We start from the raw sequence: 26523 nt of genomic DNA, 5'->3' as shown, positions 1-26523 counted from the left end.
TCAGAGAGCTGCTGCTATGCTGGCTGTGCTTGAGGCGTGAGCCAAGGACATAGTGCCAAGTGTGGCTGCGGGCCTGAGCCCTGCTGGTGATACTGGTGCTCTTAGGTCCCCTTGCTCTTGCTCTTGACTGGGATTCTGGAGAGAGTGGCGCGCGGTGGGGGTGCAAAGTGCTGGCAGGGGCGGCAGTTCGAAACTAGCCACTGCAATTGACACAGCAGCTGCATTGCTGCTAAACAGGCCTAGTGCTGAGGTCAGTGCTGTGCACCTGTTCAGGGATAAAGGGTCATGTTGCTTGCAGTGCTCCCAGTCAGTTATCGCTGGGATTTCAAACAGCATTGCTGGAACATCAAAGGGGGATTTTGTCCCAAGGGGTTTATAGCACAGGCAACTGCTTGTGCTTGTGCTTGTACTTTGAGCTCTGTGACTCATGTTGTAAGGGGGAATCTAAAACCCGCTCAGAATAGGTCAAATTTGGCAGGTAGAGACTGTCAGGACCTGTGGTTCCCAGGAGGTATGTGGGGGAGGGGAGCGGGGCTCGAGCCAAGCTGTGCTGGCTGCAAGCAACTGAGCAGGGTAGGGGATGGGGGGTTGGGGGTGTGATTGCCCAACGTTGACGACACTAAAGTAAGTAACAAACCAATCCCACACCAATTTGGAATTATGATTAATAAAAGGGTTATTTATTTAAAGGAAAAAAGCTTACAGATCACCGTCCAAGACAACAGCCTCCTACATGACCAGAAAAAGCATCTGATAGCCAGAAGCAGAATCCAAAGCAAGAGAGAGAGAGAGAGGACTGCTTACTTTTAAAATGAAAGATACCACACCCCAGTGGGCTGGTAACTCAAAGGCTATTGGCTAAAGGAGCAAAAGTAGCTCCCACAGCATTGTAAGACTATAAACAGGAGGGTTTAAGTTCAGAAGATCTACTAGGTGTAGGGCCAGCATCCCAGCTTGTCTTTAGTGCTGGTAAAACAGAGGTGCTAAAGGTAATTACCGGAGTGGTTGTGCAAGTAGTAAGATGGGAGTAGGGGGAGGCACCTTATTTGACCTGACTTATTGGGGCCTAATGCTACAGTCACAGGAGATGTTGCAACAACTAGCAGGGAGAACAGGATCCCTATGTCTTCCCATCCTGGAACAAACAATCGTAACCCCCAAATCTTGCTTGTTAACCAGTTTTCCCCTCCTCAGTAAAGGTTATAGTGATTTTAGACTCTCTTGGTGTGGTGCAAGTGAAAGAGACTATGTCTCTTAGTTAGTTCTCCACTGGGAGGCACTGGTTTCGCCAAACATCACAGTAAAACACTTCAGGCACCCCACAGTGGCGAGTTTGTTTACCCCCCCCCCAACAAATATAGCAGTCAGAATGTCTACATGCAGGATAAGCGTCCTGAAGAGAAAGTTCAGTGTTCTCCCAAGAGTCCTTTGCTAAAGCACATAGGTAAAAACAAAACAAAACAAAACAAAAACAGAGAAAGCACACATTAGAGACTTAACAGCACACCTGAAAACTCTAGAAAAAAAAAAGAAGCAGACTCACTCAGGAGGAGTAGTAGAATGGAAATAATCAAACTGAGGGCTGAAGTCAACAAGATTGAAACACAGAAAACAATCCAAAGAATCAAGGAAACAAAAAGCTGGTTTCTGGAGAAAACAAACAAGATTGACAAATCCCTAGCCAAACTAATCAAACGCCAGAGAGAGAACACACAAATTAACAAGATCAGAAATGAAAAGGGGGACATAACAACAGACACAGAGGAAATTCAGAGAATCAATAGATCTTATTACAAAAGCCTGTATGCCACAAAATTGGAAAATGTGAAAGAAACGGACACTTTTTTAGATAAATACCATATACCAATATTAAGTCAAGACCAGGTGAGCAATTCAAATAGACCAGTAAGTCGAGAGGAAATGGAAGCTGTCATCAGAAACCTCCCTACCAAAAAAAAAAACACTGAATCAGATGGTTTCAATGCAGAATTCAATCAGAACTTCCAGAAAGAGTTAATACGTATACTCCTTAATGTGTTTCACAAAATAGAAACAGAGGAATCATTGCCTAACTCCTTTTATGAAGCTACAGTCACCCTGATACCAAAATCACACAAAGACTTGACCAATAAAGAGAATTACAGACCAATCCCACTCATGAACATAGATGCAAAAGTTCTCAATAAAATACTGGCAAACAGAATTCAAGAACACATCCAAGAAATATATACTGTGATCAAGTAGGCTTCATCCCAGGGAGGCAAGGCTGGTTCAACATACGAAAACCTGTCAACGTAATCCATCATATAAATAAACTGAAGGGAAAAAAAACATATGATCATTTCATTAAATACTGAAAAAGCATTTGATAAAATTCAACACCCTTTTATGATAAAGGTCTTGGAGAGATTAGGGATATTCCCAATATAATAAAAGGTTCATTCTTAAATATAAAAAATAATAAAAGCAATATACAGCAAGCCAACAGCTAACATTAAATTTAATGGAGAGGAACTCAAAGTCATCCCACTAAAATCAGGAACAAGACAAGGCTGTCCACTCTCTCCGTACCTCTTCAATATAGTGCTGGGAGTTCTAGCAATAGCAATAAGACAGCATAAAGAGGTCAAAAGGATTTGAATTGGGAAGAAAGAAGTCAAATTTTCATTATTTGGAGATGATATGATATTGTACAGAAGTGACCCCAAAAAACTCTACCAGAGAACTCCTACAGCTGATCAACACCTTTAGTACTGTGGCAGGACCCAAGAACAACTCCAAAATATCAGTTGTTCTCCTATACACAAAGAACAAAGAAGCAGAGAGGGAAATCAGAGAAACATCACCTTTCATGATAGCCACAAATAGCATAAAGTATCGTGGGGAAACTCTAACCAAGGATGTGAAAGACCTATTTGACAAGAACTTTAAGGTTTTGAAGAAAGAAATTGAAGAGGATATCAGAAAATGGAAGAATCTCCATGTTCTTGGATTGGGAGGATCAATATAGTAAAAATGACAATTCTACCAAAAGCAATCTATAGATTCAATGCAATCCCCATCAAAATCCCAACAAAATTCTTCACAGACCTTGAGAGAACAGTAATCAAGTTTATATGGCAAAATTAAAAAACCCAGGATAGCCAAAACAATCCTATACAATAAAAGTACTTCTGGAGGCATTACCATCCCTGACTTCAAATTCTATTACAGAGCTACAGTAATGAAAACTGCTTGGTATTGGCACAAAAACAAAGATGTTGATCAATGGAATCAAATCAAAGACACAGATCTTAATCCACTAACCTATGAACACCCGATGTTCGACAAAGGAGCTAAATTATACAATGGAAGAAAAAAAAGAATCTTTAACAAATGGTGCTGGCATAACTGGATATCAACCTGTAGAAAAATGAAAATGATCCATATCTATCCCCATGCACAAAACTCAAGTCCAAATGGATTAATTAAAGACGTTAATATTAATCTGACCACATTGAACCTGATAGAAGAGAAAGTGGGAAGTAGTCTACAACACATGGGCACAGGAGACCACTTCCTAGGTAGAACCCCAGTAGCACAGACAATAAGAGAAGCAATGAATAAATGGGACCTCCTGAAACTGAGAAGCTTCTGTAAAGCAAAGGACACTGTCATTAAGACAAAAAGGCTACCTTCCGACTGGGAGAAGATCTTTACCAACCCTGCATCAGACAAAGGTCTGATCTCCAAAATTTACAAAGAACTCAAGAAACTAGCTCTAGCTTCTTCTTATATATTATTTCAATCCATTTATATTAATCTGTGTATCACCATGTGGCTGTGGCTTACCAACTAAAATTCCAGCATCTGCGTCCAGTGAGGCTACATGACTTGTCTCTGATTTTGTCTACTTTCTCCCAGCTACCTCTGTTTCCCTATAACTCTGCTATAGGCCCAACGCAGTTTCTTTATAACCAATGTTATTCACAGCATACAGTGTGGAATCCCACAGCATTTCCTATTCTGTATGTCAGGTCAGGAATTTTCCCTGGACATTCCCACTGCCTTTGCTGCACTTATATATAAATAAGTATATTTATTCTCTATTTTCTTCTTCATGACTATGTCTCACAGCCTCTGAAATGTAAATTTTAATAAAATTTACCCCTCCTCTCCACCTCTTTGGAAATCCTAGAATAAAATAGTCACTCATTGAGGTTTTCTCTAAATGATTTCCTAAGTTTAATTCACATTTTTTTAGACTTTACCATTTATCAGGTCTTCTATTGTTTCTTCAGATTTCTATTTTAATAACAAAGATTTATGGTTTAACTGGAAATAGTTCTAGTGTATTGGAGAAACAATTCTGAAAATTTTGAATGCAGTTATTTTTCCCCTCTGAAATGTATTTATGATTAATAAGACATTACATGTGCTATTCAAGATCTTTCTAGATATCCACTGATAATCGGTGGTCTCCTTCACACTTTCCATTATAGAGTGTATTTTTATTATATATATATATATATATATATATATATATATATATATAATGTGTTATAAAAACAGATAAAAATTCTGTTTTAAAAAAAACCTGAAGTTTAGAGTACAAAGTTGAATCAACCATGAGAGTCTGAAAAGTAAATATTTTTTATTTATTTACAGCTGAGTGACAAATCACCTAAGAGTCCACAACATCAACAATTACCTGTGGATTTGTTGTCATGTTCAATCCTAGGCAATTTGTCTCATCTGTTCAGGTTGAGGTCAATTCAGGACAATATTTAAATATTTCTTGCTTCCTTCATTTTACTATCTTTTCTGACATTAATGTGCCAGGAATCTGCCCATGTCTTTGCTTCTGAATACGTATATGCAAAAAGTTAACTAAGGATTTCATTTTCTGAAAAAACTTAATGAAACAGTAAAGAAATTCACTCCATTTCCCTTTCTTCTTTCTATACTCACAAAACAGTCATATTAGTTAATCAAATTTTCACATTTTTGAATATGAAAACAATTAGTTTTAAAAGAATTTCGAATAGTGACAGAGAAAGGAGGGGAATATGGGATAGTTCAGAAGAAGTAAGTGTAAGAAGCAATTGGTGTGGCTATAATATAATGTCTTAAAATTAAAGGAATAAAAATGTTTTACAATGTAAAATCTGTTATAAATATTTTTATGTAGCATGCAGGTCCAGCTTGTGGTTGTATTTGTCTCTCCCAGTACCCGACAGTCGGCAAGTCCCAAAGAAAATCACAGAGATCTCCATAAGTTATAAAACTGATTGGCCCATTAGCTCAGGCTACTTATTAGCTCTTGTAGTGTATATTAACCCATTATTCTAGTATATTTTAGCCACATGGCTAGATATCTTTCTCAGTGAGGCAGCTCACATCTTGCTGCTTCGGTGGTCTGGGCAGGAAAGTGGAGGGAGCTTCCTGCTTCCCAGAATACTCTTGTTCTCATCGCCCTGCCTCTACATTCTGTCTAGTTGACCCACCTATACTTCATCCCTGGCCAATCAGCGTTTATTTAAAACATGATTGACAGAATACAGACAATTCTCCCACACCATATTTAATTAATCTGTTTATTTTGAACAGCCTAAAAATCCAGTTTTTCAAATTTCTTTCACGTTCCTCTGATTTTTATTTTATATTATTCTTATGAGTGGTGAGCCTTAAAAGTTTATTTTGATCTCATATTCAGTATTCAGCCAAGGACCATAACTATGAATTCCATGATCACAGAATAAAAACACACAAGATATTTACACATAAGTTCCTTATCTAAGACCCACTGAATTCTTAGAACCTTCTCTTCTCTGATGAAAGACCTTATACTAAGGTTTACTTGAAGGAGAAAACTTAAGCAATATCTTCAATGGCAAATGCAACTTTATACACACAAGCTATTTATCCTTTATTTGTACGTATGATTCTTAGATTAGTACATTCCACAGAGAAACCAATTCAACTCTCTATACTTTCCTCTGTTTCTTCTTGTCCATGTATTTTTCTTTGCACAACATAAATTTGGCACACACTTGGTTCACAAGCCAAAGGTTTGAGGAAAAAGAACAATTGGGAGTTACTCAATTCAATATATATGCTAGCGACCTCACAAACTGTCCAAGCCACAGAACTGTCTGTCAGTCACATTCATAGGTCATAGTTTGGTCTACTGCAGCTGTAAGTATGGAGTCAGAGAGCTCCTACTTGCTTAGGTCAGATATATCTGTGGGTTTCCACGTCATGATCTTGGGCCATTTACTCATAATATCGCTCTTACCTCTCAATTTCTAGACACCAGGAGTTCAACCCAGTGCTTAGCTGTGGATCTCTGCATCTGCTTCCATCAGTTGCTGATGAAGGCTCTATGATGACAATTAAGGTAGTCATCAATCTGAAGAGGGGAGGGCATTTGATGTACTGTTTACAGAGGTTTCTATCAAGCTCGGTCCCATAGAAATTCAGTCTCAAAGGAACAATTGAGGTGTATATTAATCATAAACTGGCTGGCCTATTTGTTCAGGCTTCTTACTAACTCCTATAACTTATATTAGCTCATAATTCTTATCTGCGTTAGCCACATGGCTTGGAACTTATTATCAGGAGACATTCTCATCTTGCTTCCTCTGCATCTGGTTGACAGCCTCAGACTGAGTTTTTCCTTTCTTCAGAATACTCCTTTTCTCATTTTCCTACTTCTATTTCCTGCCTAGCTACTGGCCAATCAGCATTTTATTAAAGCAATAAAACTGATAAATCTTTGCAGAGTAGAAGACCATTGTCCCACAGCAAGGTATCTTTTCCACTATTGCTTAGATTCTTAGCTGGGGTCTTACTTGCAAATTCCTGAACTGATGTCATTTTTAGGATGCTTGTCATTGATTTTTTTTTTGTTAGACTTGTTTATTCAAGTATCCGAAAACACTCTTTCCACTTCCTCCCCTCCTCCCAATACCCTCCAGCTCACCCCACTCCACCCAGTCCCTCTCCTCCTCCCTCACCATTTCCAAGAGCAGTCAGGGTTTCCTGCCCTGTGGGAAATCCAAGTTCCTTCCCCTCCCTCCAGGTCCAGGAAGGTGAGCATCCAAACAGGCCAGGATCCCAAAAAGCCAGTCCATGCAGACGAAACAAGACCCAGTGCCATTGTCAATGGCTTCTCAGTCTTCATTTGGACATTGGGGGCTCAGTCAGCCCCCATGTCAGCCACATTCAGAGAGTCTGGTTTGATCACTTGCTTGTTCAGTCCCAGTCCAGCTGGCCTTGGTGAGCTTTCATTCAATCAGTCCCCTTGTATCAGTGGGTGAACACACCCTTCACAGTCCTGACTTCCAGTGCGCCAATGTGGGTCTCCGTCTCTATCTCCATCATTCGTCGGAAGAAGGTCCCCTCTGATTTTGCTTTCCTTGCTCACGATCTCCCTCCCTCTGCTTCACATTTGGACCTAGGGAGTTAAGTCCAGTGTTCCAATATGTGTCTCAGTCTCTATCTTCATCCATCGCCATATGAGGGTTCTGTGGTGACATGTAAAATATTTATCAATATGGTTATGGGCCAAGGCCAGTTCAGGCACCCTCTCCTCTACTGCCCAGAGTACAATCTGGGGACCTCTCCTTGGGCCTGGGAACCCCTCCAGAATCAAGTCTCTTAAAAACCCTAAAATGGCTCCCTTAGTTGAGATATAAACTTCCCTGCTCCCATAACCATCCTTCCTCCCTCCCCCTCCCATTCCCCCAAGGCATCCCCACTCCTCCCCCTCTCCCCTCTCCCTAACCATCTACTCTTACTTCCACCCCCCCTACCCCCCATGCACCCAAGTTTGCCTGGCAATCTTGCCTACTTCTAATATTCAGGAGGATAACTATATGATTTTCTTCAGGTTCACTTTCTTATTTAGCTTCTCAAGGATCACAAATTATAGACTCAAAGACGTTTAACTATGACTAGAATCAACTTATTAGTGAGTACATACCATATTCCTCTTTTTGGGTCTGGGCTACCTCACTCAGTAAAGCGTTTTCTATTTCCATCCATTTGCATGCAAAGTTCAAGTTGTCATTCTTTTTTACTGCTGAGTAAAACTCTAATGTATATATGTTCCACACCTTCTTTAACCACTCTTCTATTGAGGGGCATCTAGGTTGTTTCCATGTTCTGGCTATTACAAATAGTGCAGCTATGAACATAGTTGAACAAATACTTTTGTAGTATGATAGGGCATCTCTTGGGCATATTCCCAAGAATGGAATTGCTGGGTCCTGAGGTAGGTTGACTCCCAGTCTCCTGAGAAAGCGCCACACTGATTTATACAGTGGCTGCACAAGTTTGCATTCCCACCAACAATGGATGAGTGTTCCCCTCACTCCACATCCTCTCCAGCATAGGCTATCATTGGTGTTTTTGACTTTAGCTATTCTGACAGGTGTAAGATGGTATCTCAAAGTGGTTTTGATTTGCATTTCCCTGATCCCTAAGGAGGTTGAGCATGTCCTTAATTGTCTTCTGGCCATTCGAAGTTTATCTGTTGTGAATTCTCTGTTCAGATCAGTACCCCATTTTTAATTGGGTTAATTAGAGTTTTAGTGTCTAGTTTCTTGAGTTCTTTGTATATTTTGGAGATCAGACCTTTGTCTGATGAGGGGTTGGTGAAGATCTTATCCCAGTCGGAAGGTAGCCTTTTTGTCTTACTGACAGTGTTCTTTGCTTTACAGAAGCTTCTCAGTTTCAGGAGGTCCCATTTATTCATTGTTTCTCTTGTTGTTTGTGCTACTAGGGTACTACTTAGGAAGTGGTCTCCTGTGCCCATGTGTTGTAGACTACTTCCCACTTTCTCTTCTATCAGGTTCAATGTGATCAGATTAATATTAACGTCTTTAATTAATCCATTTGGACTTGATTTTTGTGCATGGTGATAGATATGAATCTACTTTAATTCTACTACAGGTTGACATCCAGTTATGCCAGCACCATTTGTTAAAGATGCTTTCCTTCTTCCATTGTATACCTTTAGCTCCCTTGTCAAAAATTAGGTGTTCATAGGTTTGTGGGTTAATATCCGGGTCTTCTATTCGATTCCATAGGTCGACTTCTCTGTTCTTATGCCAATACCAAGCTGTTTTCAATACTGTAACTCTGTAATAGTGTTTGAAGTCAGGGAAGGTAATGCCTCCAGAAGTTCCTTTATTGTATAAGATTATTTTGGCTATCCTGGGTTTTTTGTTTTGCCATATATACTTGATTATTGTTCTCTCAAGGTCTGTGAAGAAGTTTGATGGGATTTTGATGGGGATTGCATTGAATCTATAGATTGCTTTTGGTAGAAATGCCATTTTTACTATGTTTATTCTCCCAATCCAAGAGCAGGGGAGGTCTTTCCATTTTCTGGTATCCTCCTCAATTTCTTTCTTCAAAGACTTAAAGTTCTTGTCAAATAGGTCTTTCACTTCCTTGGTTAGAGTTACTGCAAGATATTTTATGCTATTTGAGGTTATCGTGAAAGGTGATGTTTCTGTGATTTCCCTCTCTGTTTCTATATCCTTTGTGTGTAGAAGGGAAACTGATTTTTTGGAGTTGATCTTGTATCCTGCCACATTACTAAAGGTGTTTATCAGCTGTTGGAGTTCTTTGGTAGAGTTTTTGGGGTCGCTTATGTACACTATCATATCGTCAGCAAATAACGAAAGTTTAACTTCATCCTTTCCAATCAAATTCCCTTGATCTCCTTATGTTGTCTTATTGCGATTGCTAGAACTTCAAGCACTATATTGAAGAGGTATGGAGAGAGTGGACCGCCTTGTCGTGATCCTGATTTTAGTGGAAAGGCTTTGAGTTTCTCTCCATTCAATTTGATGTTAGCTGTTGGCTTGCTGTATATTGCTTTTATCATATTTAGGTATGATCCTTGTATCCCCAGTCTCTCCAACACCTTTATTATAAATGGGTGTTGAATTTTGTCAAATGCTTTTTCAGCATCCAATGAAATGATCATATTGTTTTTTTCTTTCAGTTTATTTATATGATGGATTATATTGATAGATTTCCTTATGTTGAACCAGCCCTGCATCTCTGGGATGAAGCCTAATTGATCATAATGGATAATTTTTCTAATGTGTTCTTGGATTTGGTTTGCCAGTATTTTATTGAGAATTTTTGCGTCGATGTTCATGAGTGAGATTGGCCTGTAATTCTCTTTCTTGGTTGTGTCTTTGTGTGGTTTTGGTATCAGGGTAACTGTAGCTTCATAAAAGGAGTTTGGCAATGTCTCTTCTGTTTCTATACTGTGGAATACATTAAAGAGTTTAGGTATTAGCTCTTCCTGGAAGTTCTGGTAGAATTCTGCATTGAAACCATCTGGTCCTGGGCTTTTTTTGGTAGGGAGATTTTTGATAACAGCTTTTAATTCTTCACGACTAACAGGTCTATTTAGATTGTTCACCTGTTCTTGGTTCAACATTGGTATAAGGAACTTATCTAAAAAAAAGTCCATTTCTTGTACATTTTCCAACTTTGTGGCATATAAACTTTCGTAGTAAGATCTAATGATTCTCAGAATTTCCTCTCTATCTGTGGTTATGTCCCCCTTTTCATTTCTGATCTTATTAATTTGCATGTTCTCTCTCTGCTGTTTGATTAGTTTGGATAGGGGTTTGTCGATCTTGTGGATTTTTTCCAAGAACCAGCTTTTTGTTTCATTGATTCTTTGGATTGTTTTCTGTGTTTCTATTTTGTTGATTTCAGCCCTCAGTTTGATTATTTCCAGTCTTCTACTCCTCCTGGGTGAATCAACTTCTTTTTTTTCTAGAGTTTTCAAGTGTGCTGTTAAATCTCCAATGTATGCTTTCTCCGTTTTCTTTAATTGGGCACTTAGTGCTGTGAACTTTCCTCTTAGCACTGCTTTCATAGTGTCCCATAGGTTTGAGTATGTTGTGTCTTTGTTTTCATTAAATTCATGGAAGACTTTAATTTCTTTCTTTATTTCTTCCTTGACCCAGGGGTGATTTAATAGTTGACAGTTCAACTTCCATGTGTTTGTTGGCTTCCTGGGGGTAGCACTGTTGTTGAATTCTAACTTTAATCCATGGTGATCTGACAAGACACAGGTGGTTACTAATATTTTTTTGTATCTGTGTAAGCTTGCTTTGTTACCAAGTATGTGGTCAATTTTTGAGATGGTCGCATGGGCTGCAGAGAAGAAGGTATATTCTTTCCTATTTGGGTGGAATGTTCTATAGATATCTGTTAAGTCCATTTGATTCAATACCTCCAATAATTCTCTTATTTCTCTGTTGGGTTTCTGTCTGATTGATCTGTCCATTGGTGAGAGATGTGTGTTGAAGTCTCCTACTATTTGTGTTTATGGTTTGATGATTGCCTTGAGTTCTAGAAGTGTTTCTTTTACATAAGTGGGTGCCTTTATATTAGGGGCATAGATATTCAGGATTGAGACTTCCTCTTGATGAATTGTTCCTGTTATGAGTATGGAATGTCCATCTCTATCTCTTCTGATAGATTTTAGTTTGAAGTCAATTTTGTTAGATATTAGAATGGCCACACCTGCTTGTTTCTTAGGTCCGTTTGCTTTGAAAACCTTTTCCCATCCCTTTACTCTGAGTAGATGTCTGTCTTTGTGGTTGAGGTGTGTTTCTTGTAAACAGCAGAATGTTGGATCCTGTTTTCGTATCCAATCTCTAAGTCTGTGCCTTTTTATAGGTGAATTGAGTCCATTGATATTAAGTGATATTAATGACCAGTGGTTGTTGACTCTGGTCATTTTTTTTTGGTAGTGGAGTGTATGTTTTTCCTTTCTTTGAGTTGTGCTTGTGAAGGGTCGCTGGATGTCTGAGTTAATGTAGGCAGTGTTGGGAATGTTGGGTTCCTTGGTTTGTGACTTGCCTTCTAATACTTTCTGTGAGGCTGGATTTTGTTTATTTTTTTTTATCCTGGAATATTTTGTTTTCTCCGTTGATAGTGAACAATAGCTTGGCTGGGTATAGTAGTCTGGGCTTGCATCCATGGTCTCTTAGTTTCTGCAGTACCTCTATTCAGGACCTTCTGGCTTTCATGGTTTCCATAGAGAAGTCTGGTGTAAGTCTGATAGGTTTACCTTTTTAAGTTACTTGATCTTTTTCCTTTGAAGCTCTTAATATTCTTTCTTTAATCTGAATGTTTTGTGTTTTGATTATTATATGGCGAGGGGATGGTTTTTTTTGATCCAGTCTATTCGGTGTTCTGTATGCTTCTTCAACCTTCATAAGGATATCGTCCTTTAGGTTGGGGAAGTTTTCTTCTATAATTTTGTTGAATATATTTTCTGGACCTTTGATCTGCAATTCTTCTCCTTCTTCTACCCCTATTATTCTTAGATTTGGTTTTTTTTTATTGTGTCCCACATTTCCTAAATGTTTTGTGATGAGAATTTGTTGGATTTGCTGTTTTCTTTGGTCAGAGTGTTTAATTTCTCTATGGTGTCCGCAGAGTCTGAGATTCTTTATTCTATCTCTTGTATTCTGTAGGTTATGCTTGTTTCTGAAGTCTCTGTTCGTTTACCTAGATTTTCCATATCCAGCCGGCCCTCGGTTTGTGCTTTCTTCATTGACTCCATTTCAGTTTTCAAATCTTGAACTGTTTCCATTACCTATTTGATTGTTTTTTCTTGGTTTCCCAGAATTTCATTTACAGACTTACTCATTTCTTCAAACGTTTTGGTGTATTTCTCTTCCATTTCTTTACTCATTTCCTCAATATTTTTGTTATATTTATCTTCCATTTCTTTACGGCAGATTTTCACCTCCTGTTTAAGTTCCTCTATTATTTTCATAAAGTTCCGCTTAGAGTCGATTTCTTCTATTTCTTCTGAAGTAGGATGTTCAATTCTAGTTTCATGATGCCTGGATTCTGGAGATATCATGTTGCCTTTTAGGTTGTTGGAGGAATTCTTGTATTGGTGCCTGCCCATCTCCTCCTCTCTGGATGAAACTCCTCAGCACTCTGGATAGAACTCCTCAACACTCTCTGGATTGGACTCCTCAGCACTCTCTGGATAGAATTCCTCAGCACTCTCCGGATAGAACTCCTCAGCACTGCAGCAGGGATAGCTGGTATTTCCAGGACCCAGGAGACTCTGTATAGAACTCCTCAACACTGCAACAGGGATAGCTGGTATTCCCAGGACCCAGGAGACAAAAGGACGGAAGCAGTGGGGGCAGGGAGGGGTCCTGTAAAACACCGAAGACCCTGCCGCAGAAGCTGAGGGCCGAGGGGCTGTGCTCTCTTTCGGGACAGACCGCCCAGGCCAGCACCCACTCACCTCTTCGGATAGAACTTCTCAGCACTTCAGCAGGGATAGCTGGTATTTCCAGAACCCAGGAGACAAAAGGGCGGTAACAGTGGGGGCAGTGAGGGTCCCGTGGAACACCGAAGACCCTGCCACAGAAGCTGAGGGCCGAGGGGCTGTGCTCTCTTCTGGGACAGACTGCCCAGGCCAGCACCCACTCACCTCTCTGGATAGAACTTCTCAGCACTGCAGCAGAGATAGCTGGTATTTCCAGGACCCAGGAGACAAAAGGGCCAGCAGCAGTGGGGGGAGGGAGGGGTCCCATGGAACACCGAAGACCCTGCCGCAGAAGCTGAGGGGGGGAGGTGCTGTGCTCTCTTCCCGGATAGACCATTCAGGGGAGCATCCACTCACCTCTCTGTATAGAACTCCTCAGCACTGCAACAGGGATAGCTGGTATTCCCAGGAGCCAGGAGACCTTGTCATTGATTTTGACAGCAGCTGAATCAGTTTTCACTTCCACCAACCAGGACCAAGTGTAGCCTTTTCCATGCATCATTTTTTTATTAATCTATGTCATTCTGACAGCAGTAAGACAAAATGAGTAATTGTTTTAACTTTATTTCCCTAATGGCTAAGTATATTGAACACTTTTAAGTGTGTCTCAGACATTAGTGTTTCACAGTCTGAGAACATGATTTTGGTTCTATAATACAGGTTTTGGAGTCATTTGCTTTCTTGATGTTTATTATTTTTTTGAGAAGGCAAAGAAATGAGATCCCTGGAATTGTTAACTTGCAAAACTGACAGTTTGGGGCAGTTATAAGAACATATCTGCAGAAATCATAGACTCTACAATTTGATGAATGAAGTTTATCCCTGGTAACTATGACAGTACTACCAACAAAGACTGATATTTAAATCATTTCTAATAGTCTTGATTAAGAAATTATCTTTCAGAAAACACATGGGAATTACACTGATTGATGAAATGAACAATAGTAGTTGGACATGTTTATGTAACCAATCATGATTTATCTTCTATAGCTCAGGATGTAAGTTCAATTAATCACATCTGAGTTACATATCAGATTGGGCAAACTTTACCCATGTTATCACAATGTGAATGATGGGTTTTAGAACTTCTATGCCTTGCTCATCCTTCTGCTCTTCAACTGGACCTTGGGGGCTCAGTCCATTGCTCTGATGAGGGTCTCTGTCTCTATCTCCACCTGTCGCCGGATGAAGATTCTATGATGATATTCCAGCTAACCATTGTTACATAATGTTACAAAATGACGCCCACGTGGATAACTGCATCCACAGAAAGCCTGAGAAAGCTTGGGAAAGACTAGAGTAAAGCATTTCAGTTTTCAGCTGTAGCAGGAAAAAAGTTGTGCTGTTTTAAAATGCTGACTTTCTGGGCCGTCCTGCCAGGGAAAACTCTGACTCTTTCAAGCAGGCAGTTCAGACTATGGAAACAATGTTGCAGCTTGCTTCCTGGCAAGGACCTTGAAAAGCCATAGGAGCTTTTGACTGTTGTTTTCTCCACATTCCTTAACAAATTAAAGACCCATGTGGTCAGAAAAAGAGAGATATACAGTAAAGAGAGATTCAAAGAGTAAGAAAACATCTAAATGGTTTACAATGTGTTAAAAATATATGCAGCCTTCCATAGTTGAGATATATTCTTCCCTGAACCCACATCTATCCTTCCCTCCCCCCCCAGTCCCCCCAAGCATTTCCCATTCCTCCCCTGCTCCCTTCTCTCTAATCTCCTCCCCTTCCAACTACCCTCCCAACCCCCCATGCACCCTTGGTTACCTGGAACTCTTGTCTATTTCCAATCTCCAGGAGGAAAACTACCTGAATTTTCTTCAGGTTCACCTTCTTATTTAGCTTCTCTAGGATCACGAATAAAAGGCTCAAAGACCTTTAATTATGGCTAGAATCCACTTATGAGTGAATACATACCTTATTCCTCTTTTTGGGTCTGGCTTACCTCACTCAGTAAAGCGTTTTCTTTTTCTTTTTTTTTATTTTTCTTTTTATTTATTTATTTATTTATTTTTAATTTAATTTTTACTGGGAACCCCTCAAGAAGCCAGTTTAGGGTTTACTAGAGACTTGACTGTAAATGGGATCCCAGGTCCAAGGAGAGATTCCCAGATTGTTCTCTGAACAGAGGAGAGGGTGCCTGAACTGGCCTTGGCCCATAACCATACTGATGAATATTTTGCTTATCACCATAGATCCTTCCTCTGGCAATAGATGGAGATAGAGACAGGGACCCACGTTGGAACACTGGACTTAACTCCCTAGGTCCAACCAAGAAGCAGAAGGAAGAAGAACGTGAGCAGGGAGGGCAAGATCAGAGGGAACCTTCATCCGGCGATGGATGGCGATGCAGACGGAGACCCACATTGGAGCACCGGACTGAGTCCCCCAAGGTCCAAAGAAGGAGCAGAAGGAGGAAGAACATGAAAAAGGAAATCAGAACCGCAAGGGGAGCGATCACCCACTGATACAAGGCGACTGATCTAATGAGAGTTCACCAAGGCCAGTTGACTGGGACTGAAGGAGCGCTTGATCCAACCAGATTCTCTGGAGGAGGATGGATTCTCTGAATGTGGATGGTCCGAAGTCTTTCTAAAAAGCCATTGACAATGACTCTGGGACTTGTTTCCTCTGCATATTCTGGATTTTTGGGGATCCAGTCTGATTGGATACTCAGCTTCCTGGTCCTGGAGGGAGCAGGGAGGAACTTGAATTACCCACAGGGCAGGAAAACCTGACTGCTCTTAGGGATGGAGAGGGAAGAAGAGAAGGAGTGGGGGGAGTGGGAGGGTGTTGGGAGGAGGGGCGAAAATGGAAACTTTTATATTTTAATAAACTTTAAAAAAACATCCAAAAATATATATGCAGTCTTAAAAACAAGCTTTAAAGCCTTAAAATAAAAAGAAAGAAAGAGCGTAGTTGGGTGTGGTGGTACATACCTTTAATCCCAGCACTGGGGAGGCAGAGACAGATGGATCTCTGGGAGTTCAAGGATATCCCGGTCTACAGAGGGAGTTCCAGGACAAAGATATGCAGAGAACCTGTCTCAAAAAGCCAAAAGTTAAAAGTAAAAACAAAAGAAATAGAGGTTAAAATAAAGCTGCATAAAGATGGAAAATGTACAGAGTATCTTGATACTGTTTGCTATTATACTCTCTTTAAATTGTTTAAATGCTGAGGAAGGAGCAACAGCTGCTAAAAGGTATTTGCTTATAAATGCTGCAGAATTAATCCAAGATAGGTATTTTGAAACTACCTTGGCTTCAAAATTGAAGTCAAAAGATATGTTACTTTGGAGAAGAGATTTTGCTTTTGTTTCCACAGAAAATGAGAGGCTCTGGATTTATTCAGAGTTAAGAAAAATCATCTTTGACCAAGGGAGACCACCTGAGCAATCTCTGGTAGTAACAGATGGCCCAAATGTCTGAGTTCTTCATCCAGAACAGATTCAAGACTGGTGCCTGAGATGATCAAGACTCACAAGATACTTCAGTCAGGACTTGATCATAACTCTAAATTTTCTTTAGGTCCCCATAAGATTATCTGCACCCCCAACCAGCTGGAAGTAGCCTGGAATACTACACCCACATTCCCCAAAAAAATGAACTATGGATATTTTCCTTAGATTTTTAAAAAAGAAGGGGAAGTGGTGCAGGAGATTGTCTGTATTCTGTCAATCATGTTTTAAATAAACACTGATTGGCCAGGCAGGAGGTATAGGTGGGAAAACCAGACAGGAAGTGGAAATGACCAGGAGAATTCTGGGGAGGAGGAAGTTGATTCTTCCCACTTCTGCCCAGATCATCAAAGCAGCAGGATGTGAGCTGCCCCACTGAAAATGGTACTGAGCCACGTGGCTAACATAGATCAGAAAAATGGGTTAATCAAGATGTGAGAGTAAGCCAGTAAGAGGCTAGACCTAATGAGCCAATCAGCTTTGTAACTCATAGGGAGTTCTGTGTGATTTTTCTCTGGGACTAAACAGCTGGGGGAACCGGGCAGGACAAAAACACAAACAAACAGGCCCTACTCATGTTACAAACCATCAGTGTGATAGTGGGACAAAACCAGTTCAGGTACCCTCTACTCTGCTGCCCAAGGACATAGCTGGAGACATCTCTGTGGACACCTGGGATTCCATCTAGAGCAAAGTCTCTAACCAACCTTAATGTAGATATCTTCTTCCCTACTACTATATCTGCCCTTCCTCAATATCCACCCTCCCACTCCCCCAAGCTCTTTCCAGTCTTTACTTTCTTCCTTCTCTCTCCCCCTCTCCTCTTCCGCAACACCACTCCCAGCCCTACCCCCACCCCCATACTCCCAACTTTTGCCCAGCAATCTTGTTTGCTTTCAATTTCCAGGAGGATCTATATATGTTTCTCTTTGGGTTCACCTTGATATTTGTCTTCTCTAGGATTATGAACTATAGGCTTAATGTCTTTTGTTTATTGTTAGAGTCTACTAATGAGTGGACATACCATGTTCATCTTTTTGCATCTGGGTTATCTCACTTAGGATAGTGTTTTCTATTTCCATCAGTATGCATGGAAAATTCAAAATGTCATTATTTTTTATCACTGAGTAGTACTATAAAGTGTACATATTCCACACTTTTGTTATCTATTCTTCCATTGAGGGGCATCTAGATTGTTTCCTGGATCTGGCAATTGCAAATAATGCTGCTATGAACACACTTGAACAAATGCTTTTGTAGTATGTTGGGACAAATCTTGGGTATATTCTCAAGAGTGGCATTGCTGGATCTTGAGGTAGATTGATTTCCAATTTCCTGAGAAACCACAACACTGATTTTCAAAGTGCTTGCACAAGTTTGGACTGGGAGGTGTTGGTCTACCCACTGAGACAGTGTGCCTGTTCTAATGGAAGCTCAACAAATTCAGTTGGACCAGTACTGAATGAGCATGCATTCAAACCGGACTCTCTGAATGTGACTGAAAATGGCGGCTTGCGACGGACTGGCTCAGGGGAGCCACTCAGACCGTGAGGGAATCAGGGCGAAGGACGGAAGATTTCAGGATACGGCAGAGGAATGACAGACAGACCATTCTCAATGTATTTTTGAAAATGCTGCTGCGTTTTACTTATTCAGTGTGAGGTTTTTATATTATTACAAACAAAGAACTTCGCAAAGGCGTACATCATCAGATCATAAAAAAAAAAGCATAGAATAGTTTACAAAAAGAATCTTTAAAATGCTTTGACTTGGGACAAGGACTTTCTCTCAGTCTGTACCAGGCGGCTGGCAGGGCTAAGTGACCTTGTGCTCAGAATATCTTGGGGTGTGAGAGGAGAAGGCCACTATCTTCCTGGGAAAACTTTCTGCTAGGAAATTTTAGACATGATCTCAAACTTGTCTGAATCTGGTTTCATACCATAAATCTCAACTTTCTTCCCTCCCCGACTCTCAGGGTCAGATGTTGTAATTAGCCTAGGTTTATTCTGGCCATAATGAAGGCTGCATAGGCCTCCTGCACGTAATTCTCAGGCAAACATCTAGTGTTGCTGCAGCTGTTTTCCTGCAGAAGGCTTCTAAGGTTTCTCCTGATAAGAGCAACTCCTTTTGCTCCACATCACTAAAGAATTATTTTAATGATGACTTCCCTATTTCCAGAACTAGTTATTTCTTTAAAGGCTTTAATGAATAGGGGTGCAAAACTCAAAAATGTTTTCAGCAGTCTTGTTTGTATCTGCAACTGCCTGGAATAGTCTGATCTGTAAGCATTATGCAAGGATCACAAAGAACACACAGACAAGGGAAAAGACAGACATATAGCACCAAGTACAGTCAGGTTGAGTCAATACAAATGGCAACTCAGGTAGCATTACACCACAACTGATTGCCAAGGGACAGCCCAGGACTCAACTCCGAGAAGCGCGGATCCTGATCCTTCCGGCAATATTTGCCCATCCAGTCAGCATTTCTGCTACACTGGCGAGACAGCCGTAGGTGTAGCAGGGGCTGACTGAAAAGCCATTGATAAAGGCACTGGGACTTATTTCTACTGCATTTACTGGCTTTTGGGGACCCTAGTCTATTTGGATGCAAAGCTTCCTAGGCCTGGATGTAGGGGAGAGGGCCTTGAACTTCCCACAGGACAGGATTCCCTGCCCTCTCTTAATGAGGAAGAAAGAGGGAGGATTGTGAGTAGAGGAGCATGAGGGGACTGGGAAGAGGGGAGGAAGTTTAAATTTTTGAATGGAAAATAAATAAATGAATAAATAAAAAAGAACTTTTATGCCATTTGAAGGCTTGACAGCTTAGAAAGCAACTTCTGATAGTAAAAGTAGTAGTCATTTTCCTTTTACCTCTAAAGTGTGGTCAATTATAAGTAAGAAGCAATTTAAGACCAAGGTGCCAGCACTAAACATGAATATATAATACAAACAATAAATGGACTCAGTTGGGCCATAAATTTCTCTGTCAATCCCCTCTCTCTAAACACACACATGCACACATGTACACACATACTCACATTCACAAATACTTTCAAATAAATATGTATATTCATGAATAAGTTGGAAAAATTGGAGGAAGATGTGGGGGAAAAGTATAGTAGTAATTATTTTGAGATTGAGTTGAAGTGATATAAATGTACATTGAATATCCAGAATTTTTATCAAGCATTAGTCAAGTATTTGTTCTGAAAACTTTTTTGTTTTACAAGACACACAAGGAAATATTAAATCACAGGTTTTTTAATAAGAAAATATTTCCTTGTTTCTTATTCATATCTGTTGCCTATGTGTATTTAATGTACTTTGATTTTGTTATAGCTTTAGATGAGAGACTGGATATAGCAACATTGTCTAATATCTTTTCTTTTTCCTTATTCTAATCCCTTAAAAAAAGATCGCATGGTCTTTTCTAGTTGATAGCTAACTTCATTATAAGGGATAATTGTATAACAAAGAGAAAATTGAAATAAATATTTGTATATTTATAGTGATTGGTATATATGGAATCCATTATCATGAATTTATTCTTTAAGTGAGAATGACACGTATGAACACAATTTAAGAATATCCTGATTCTTTTGCTTACTGAAGTCAATTAACAAGAGATAATCTCCTTATACGAACTATTGAAAATGCATTTCATCCTTTGTTTTAAATAATGTGCAACATGGAGGCAGAAACAATGAGTTTGTTATGTGAAATATTTTAAAGGGTTATGACCATTTATCTGCAAATAACTAATTGTCAGCTGAAGGTAAATAAGAGCACACCATACAATTCACTTCTGCAAAGTTCTTGTTTTTGGCTCTCCAGTAATTGTAAAGGTTCCAATTATTACAATAAGTTTTAGTAATACAGATATCATTTGTTTCAACAGAGTGATGATTTTAATCAGCTATTGAAGGTTTATATTTTTAAAATAAGATTCTTTTCACAAAGTCCTTATTGCTTCTTGAAACCTTTTATTTAATCATTCAAAAAAAGAACAGCTCATATATCATAAGAAGAGAAAAAAATGGTAAGTCAGAAATTTGGAATGTTGCATCCTGAATTCACAGGCAAGGGGAAAGTTGATTTAGAAAGAAATGGTGATTTGTATGTTATACTGATTCCATGCTCAAAAGGATATGATGCATAATTCTTATCTTGTTGTTATCTGTGCAGACATAAAACCAAAAATTAAGATTGGTTGACCAGACAATAAAATTTTCACCATTGTATGAATACAAAATTAAATATAACAATATAGAATATAGAGAAGGGATTGAACATGAACAGTTCCTTTCCTAGAAATCACCAATATATTGTGCTTTGTATTCTCTAGGAGCACTGTTGACAGGAAATAATGACATTCTTTAGCCTTACATGACTATTTATATTGAGAGATTTCAAGGAATATACTGAAAACATCAATCTGAATGTACCTTATCTGTGACAAATCATATCCCACAATCATAAATAAAGTAAGATTTTTCAAATGTGGAAACACAGTTTTTTGATGGAATATATCTCGATATAGAAAATTTAGCAATTCTGAATAAGATAAATGTCATTCAAAGTGTTTTATAAATAAAAATATGCTATCCTTCCTTTCAAATTAAGATTTTCAGTTTTAAAAGACAAATAATAAACTGTCTAGATTTGACATTCATTTTTCTTTGGTCACACACTTATCTCTAATTTTTTAATGTAATCATAACAAATCCATTCAGATATCAAGATGATTAGGTATGGCTTCTGTTTCTACTCACCTACAGAAGGTCATTATTTAGGACAAGTATCTGTAAAAAAAACATAAATGGGGTAAAGATCAATAGAAATGCTCTCATACGAATATTAGAACAGGTCCCCAGGGTCTGTTGCTGGAAATAACAACTGAAAGATAGCATATGGCTAGATATAATCTGATTTAGGGATCTTACTGACTAGATAGGTAGATACATTGCTGATGGATAGATAGATACAGAGATAGACACTTGGACAGACAGACAGAAAGACTCAGTATATAAATATACATGTATTTATGAATATACAGTATTATATACACACATATATGTATGTATGTATGTATAAACATATATAAATGCTATGGATAAAAATATTCATTGTGGTTACCTGTAGCCAGAACATCTCGAATGTTTTCTGGTGGAATGCTACGTTCCTCAGCATATGTCTCAAGTCTCTCATGTTGCTCAGGAGTCAAGGGTTGACCTTTCCCTACATTGCAGGAATGACAATGTCAGAGACATGTTCAGTAGAATTCTGGAGAATTTACATTGTGCCCTTAGCATCCCACCATAATATATAGTAAAAATCTCAACTGTTCCAAATTCATTTACACTTGGTGAGTCAATATAGGCAATAAAATTTTTCACAAGTTTCACAGACACTTTAAACAAAGTCTAAATGTTGGTATGACATCACTTTTCAGGGTTTCATAATGCTTAAAAAAATTAAAAAAGAACCTTATGTAGAGAATTGACTCATCACAGTCCTGTCCACTTTCAAAAACAACACTGGAGAGTCATACCTGTCAATGGAACCTTCACATTTCTCCCGAATCTATACTTTAGAATTGGTGTTTTAATTTAGTACACACTTGATCAAATGACACTCAAAATGGTCTGAATTTGGGGAACATAATATGTACTCTATTCTTTTCAGTAAGGAAACATGGAAAATAAACTCTTCCAATAGCTTTCCCCCATTGCCCCTAGTAATCAATGACCATGCTACTTGAATTACAATATAATGTAACAGTTGGCCCATAAAACAAACAGACTGTCATTTAGTAGACAGGAGTTTGAAAATACCATGATGCTGTATTTGGTCAGTGAATCTGACTTAATACTCATTTACAGGTTTATACTTTCATTACTATTTCAAAGAATCCACTATCATTCTTACCAAGAACAAAAATCAATTTTGTTTTCCGGCTGGCTCTATCCACATTTTCACCAGCAAAAAATATGATGTCTTCTGTTGCAAACAGAGGTTTAAATACATTATCACCTTCAACTGCAATAAATACACATTTCAAAGCTTAGTGTCATTCATTTTTCTGCTTTGTTTGACATCATCTGTTGACAAAACATTAATATTGACCCTGACTCTAGCCTTATCACTATCACCTGACACAGGTGGGCAAAGGTATTCTTGTAGTCATTCATTTTACATATCCCATCATAATGCAGTGACAAATCATTTCCACTCTTTAAACCTAATAATGAATCCTAGGTCCATATACTTTTCCTTTTTTTCTGACTTCTTTGTGTCAAGATATGTAGGATCATTCTTTTGGTTGTTCCTTCCCATTTCAATCAGATCCAAAAGGCCACGTGTTGATTTCCTGAAAGTTAAAACTTTGGTGTCATACTATAATAAGACCTGGTGAGCAAATAGCTAAATATGCAAAAAGAGACTGTACTCATTAGAAATGTGAAAAACAGTTTTCTTCTTGTAAGATTATAGATGTAAAATGTAAGAATGAATATTTTAAGTTTACTAGACATTCATATTGTGTGTGAGTCAATCGTTCTATGTATGTTTCTGTGTGCGTATGCCTCCCTTTCTCTCTCTTAGTCTCTCTCACTATCTCTCTTTCTGTTGTGTGTGCATTAATGTGTGTGTGTGTGTGTGTGTATGTGTGTGTGTATGTATGACAATTCCACTTGCAGACACTGAATGATAAAAAAGTTCACAGGAAAATAAATGGATTTAAGTATTTGATCATTTTCTATTATGTGACTGCTTTTTAATATCTATGTAAGATTAGCAAAGCATTATTTTTGCCAGAATAATGTACCTTCTCTTCATTTAAATTCAACAAATAGTTATACTGTATATAATTCAGTCGAAAAGTGTTGCTATTATTTTAGCAATTGTTTTTCAAAATTGAGGTAGTCAGTTTGAAATTCTTAATCTGATTTTCCTCTAACTTCTTTTCAAAAGTGAATTTTATCATCCAATGGTCTGAATGTTATGATTTTTACAAAATATAAGAAAAGGAAACTTTAAAATAGCACTGTTAATTTAAATTATCTGTGAATACAGGATGATAGATAATCACTATAATATAAGTACTTGATAGCCTGAATCATGAAGTTTGCAAAGATGTTTGAGGTCTCACTATTAATAATAGGTCACTCTATTAAGGAGTGGCAGGCCTGTCCAATAACAATCTGAGATACTGTATGAAAGAAAGGACACTGAATATTGTCTAGAAACAAATTTTCATGCAAGAAACTATTTGGAGACATTTTGTTAGCATACCTCAGTTGGTTGGAAGAATTGATAACTTCCTAGTAACCAAAATTGTTCTAGGACCATGTACCCATGGGTGGTTGATGTGTCAACATGGATGTGCTCACCCACAATGCTTTAATTCATAGAGGAACCTCCCAGACTCCAAACATACTTACACTGGGATCTGTAGTTACCGTCTTCTTGCCTATATGCAGTGATTTTGGTCTGTGAACATTGGTTATTTGCACTGAGAATCAAACAGAGGAATCATGGCTTACTATTTTTATTCTGTGAATTCATATTAAATATCTTCAGGTTTTAAAGAACTTGAGATACTTTAATATCTATGACAGCATTCAGAGCTAGAGGAGACAAATCTCTTTTTATCTCACTTTTCATAATTCTTGTTTAGAAAATACCATTCTGTTTATTATCATACCTAGGAATTGCTTGATTTGTGGCATTCTTTCCAAGTGCTATGAAGACTCTATTTTCTTCCTTGTCCAAATTTCTCTATTCACTGAGTATAATTTTCAATATGTTAATTCTTCTTTTTAAGACCAACAATTATATATACATAGGATTTTATGAATGTAGTTCAAATGCTTTTATATTTAACCTAAAATTACGACTGTGACGAGAACAAATTCATGATTCTAAGTATTTTAGTTATTACAGTCCAATGCACTCTTTAATTGATAATTGTTATCTGAATGTCAGAAAGAAAATTTTTGAACTAGAGCATCAGAGACAAGCTCCCAGCAGCTCAAATCAAATATAATCATACAGAAACTATATTATTTAAATCATTGCTTGGTCAATCATTTAAGCATATTGCTAGCTAGCTTTTACATGTAGAATCAACCCATTCAGCAATTTATATTTTACCAAAAGGCTTGTGGCATACTGGCAATGTTCCAGCTTGCAATTTATGTCTTTCCCCACTGGCATCTTTCTGACTATTACTTCTTTCTCCCAGCATTCAGCTTAGTTTTCCCACACCTAGCTCTACTCTGTCCTATCAAATGAAAAATATTTATTCTTTATTCATTAACTAATAAAATAATATATAAAGAGAAAGATTTAAAACAGCAGACCTAGATTTGCAAATTAGATTTTTCTGACCTGTTTGTGGAAGAATTTTTTTATGACATCCTGCTTGTGGAAGAATTTTTTTATGACATAATGGCTAAATAATATAAAATAATATAATATGCATGACTTTAACCCAAATGCTCACACCTACCTTTTGACTTGCTAGAAGAGAGATCTTTAGAGTCTCATGATTCTAATATTAGAGAATAAAATTCAGCCATAACCCTCTAGTCACAAGGATTTCTCAGGAAACACTCATAGAATTGGAGACAGATTTAGCTTTCATGTGGTGCCCAGATCTAACCCATCATGGAATGACATAATCACATTTCTGAAGATGAGATTTTTAGTTTCCTGATCATAAACACAACATTCTCCTGTAAATTTAACAACATAAAAATCTGTGAAACGTAAATAGTCTGCTCAAGTTACACCACTGACAATTAGCTTACTTGACATAAAGTATGATTTCCATTTGACTGCATTCCTCATTACAAGTAAGTTCACGAAAGTAGAATCTCAAAGGTCCTCCTTCCTCTATCTTATCCACATTGTCAGCAGCACCGGCAATGGTAATCCACTTTCCTTCAAGCTGAACAAACCACAAATGCCACTGGAATATGAGTTGATACTCACACCTCTGATCCCAATCTTTGGAAATATGTAAAATAACTAAACATACAATGAATAGTAGTTTATTAGTTCAAAATTGTTCTTCTAGGGATGAAGAATAATAAATGGGTAATATGATAACTCAATTTACATAGCATTTTAAACCTGAGACTTTTAAGAACTACTCATATTTTGGTCTCCTATGCTCTGCAAATTCAACTCATTGCTTTCTTAGTTTATTTGTTTCATTTTTGAGAGATCTGACTGGAAAAGTGTAACTGAGTTAAAGTCAGAAAGGTTATTTTATGAATACGGACTTGCATGGACAAACTGAATGACACAACACATCCAAAACAGTAAGCTATTGATGAACATTAAACCTATTTACAGACCAAATGAATTTACCTCAGCTTGAGCATGAGTCAGATCAAATGCCAAAGTCAGCAGTAGAAACGTTACCATGGTGGTGCCTGCCTTCACTCTTCTGCAGATTCTCAAAATAGGATATTGGTTGTGAAGAAACTGAACTCATATAAGTTTTTATATAGTTAGTTAGAGGGAATTTCATGGAAACAACCAATGATTCTGCACCACAACAACCAGCTTATTTCCTGTATTTCTACTTTGACCCCGCATTGTGCCATATGATCTCATATCCTTAAACTAATAAGATTAAGCTAAAGGTCAGGGTCGGTTGGGGTGATTAATTGAGCATTCCTGCCAGGAAGAAAGATCTATCCCTGCGAGAACATTTAAGTGATCATTTT

General features: G+C 38.3%; 1 protein-coding gene across 1 annotated transcript; it reads right to left on the bottom strand.

Moving 5' to 3' along the window:
- Positions 1-26218, bottom strand: LOC125401944 (odorant-binding protein-like). Its single transcript, XM_087902563.1, has 6 exons — positions 26162-26218; positions 25597-25736; positions 24226-24296; positions 22712-22822; positions 21920-22021; positions 1-338 (listed from the first exon to the last, which is right to left on the bottom strand). Exons 1-6 carry the CDS (start codon positions 26216-26218, stop codon positions 1-3), a joined length of 819 nt encoding a protein of 272 aa, XP_087758689.1.
- Positions 26219-26523: the final 305 nt, after the last annotated feature.

The sequence above is a fragment of the Myodes glareolus genome, chromosome X, assembly GCF_982192425.1.
Source record: "Myodes glareolus chromosome X, mMyoGla1.1, whole genome shotgun sequence".
NCBI classification, from domain to species: Eukaryota; Metazoa; Chordata; class Mammalia; order Rodentia; family Cricetidae; genus Myodes; species Myodes glareolus.
This window is presented reverse-complemented; position numbering and strand designations above follow the sequence as displayed.

Bases quoted from the DNA above. Each gene is read 5' to 3' on its own strand.
- LOC125401944 (XM_087902563.1), bottom strand. From the start codon at position 26,218: ATGGTAACGTTTCTACTGCTGACTTTGGCATTTGATCTGACTCATGCT. The intron at 24,297-25,596 runs GTAAGCTAATTG...TTTGATTCTCAG, and splicing joins GAAATCATACTTTATGTCAA to TGCAAATAACCAATGTTCAC. The intron at 339-21,919 runs GTAACCACAATG...TTGATGTTCCAG, and splicing joins TCGAGATGTTCTGGCTACAG to CAATGCTGTTTGAAATCCCA.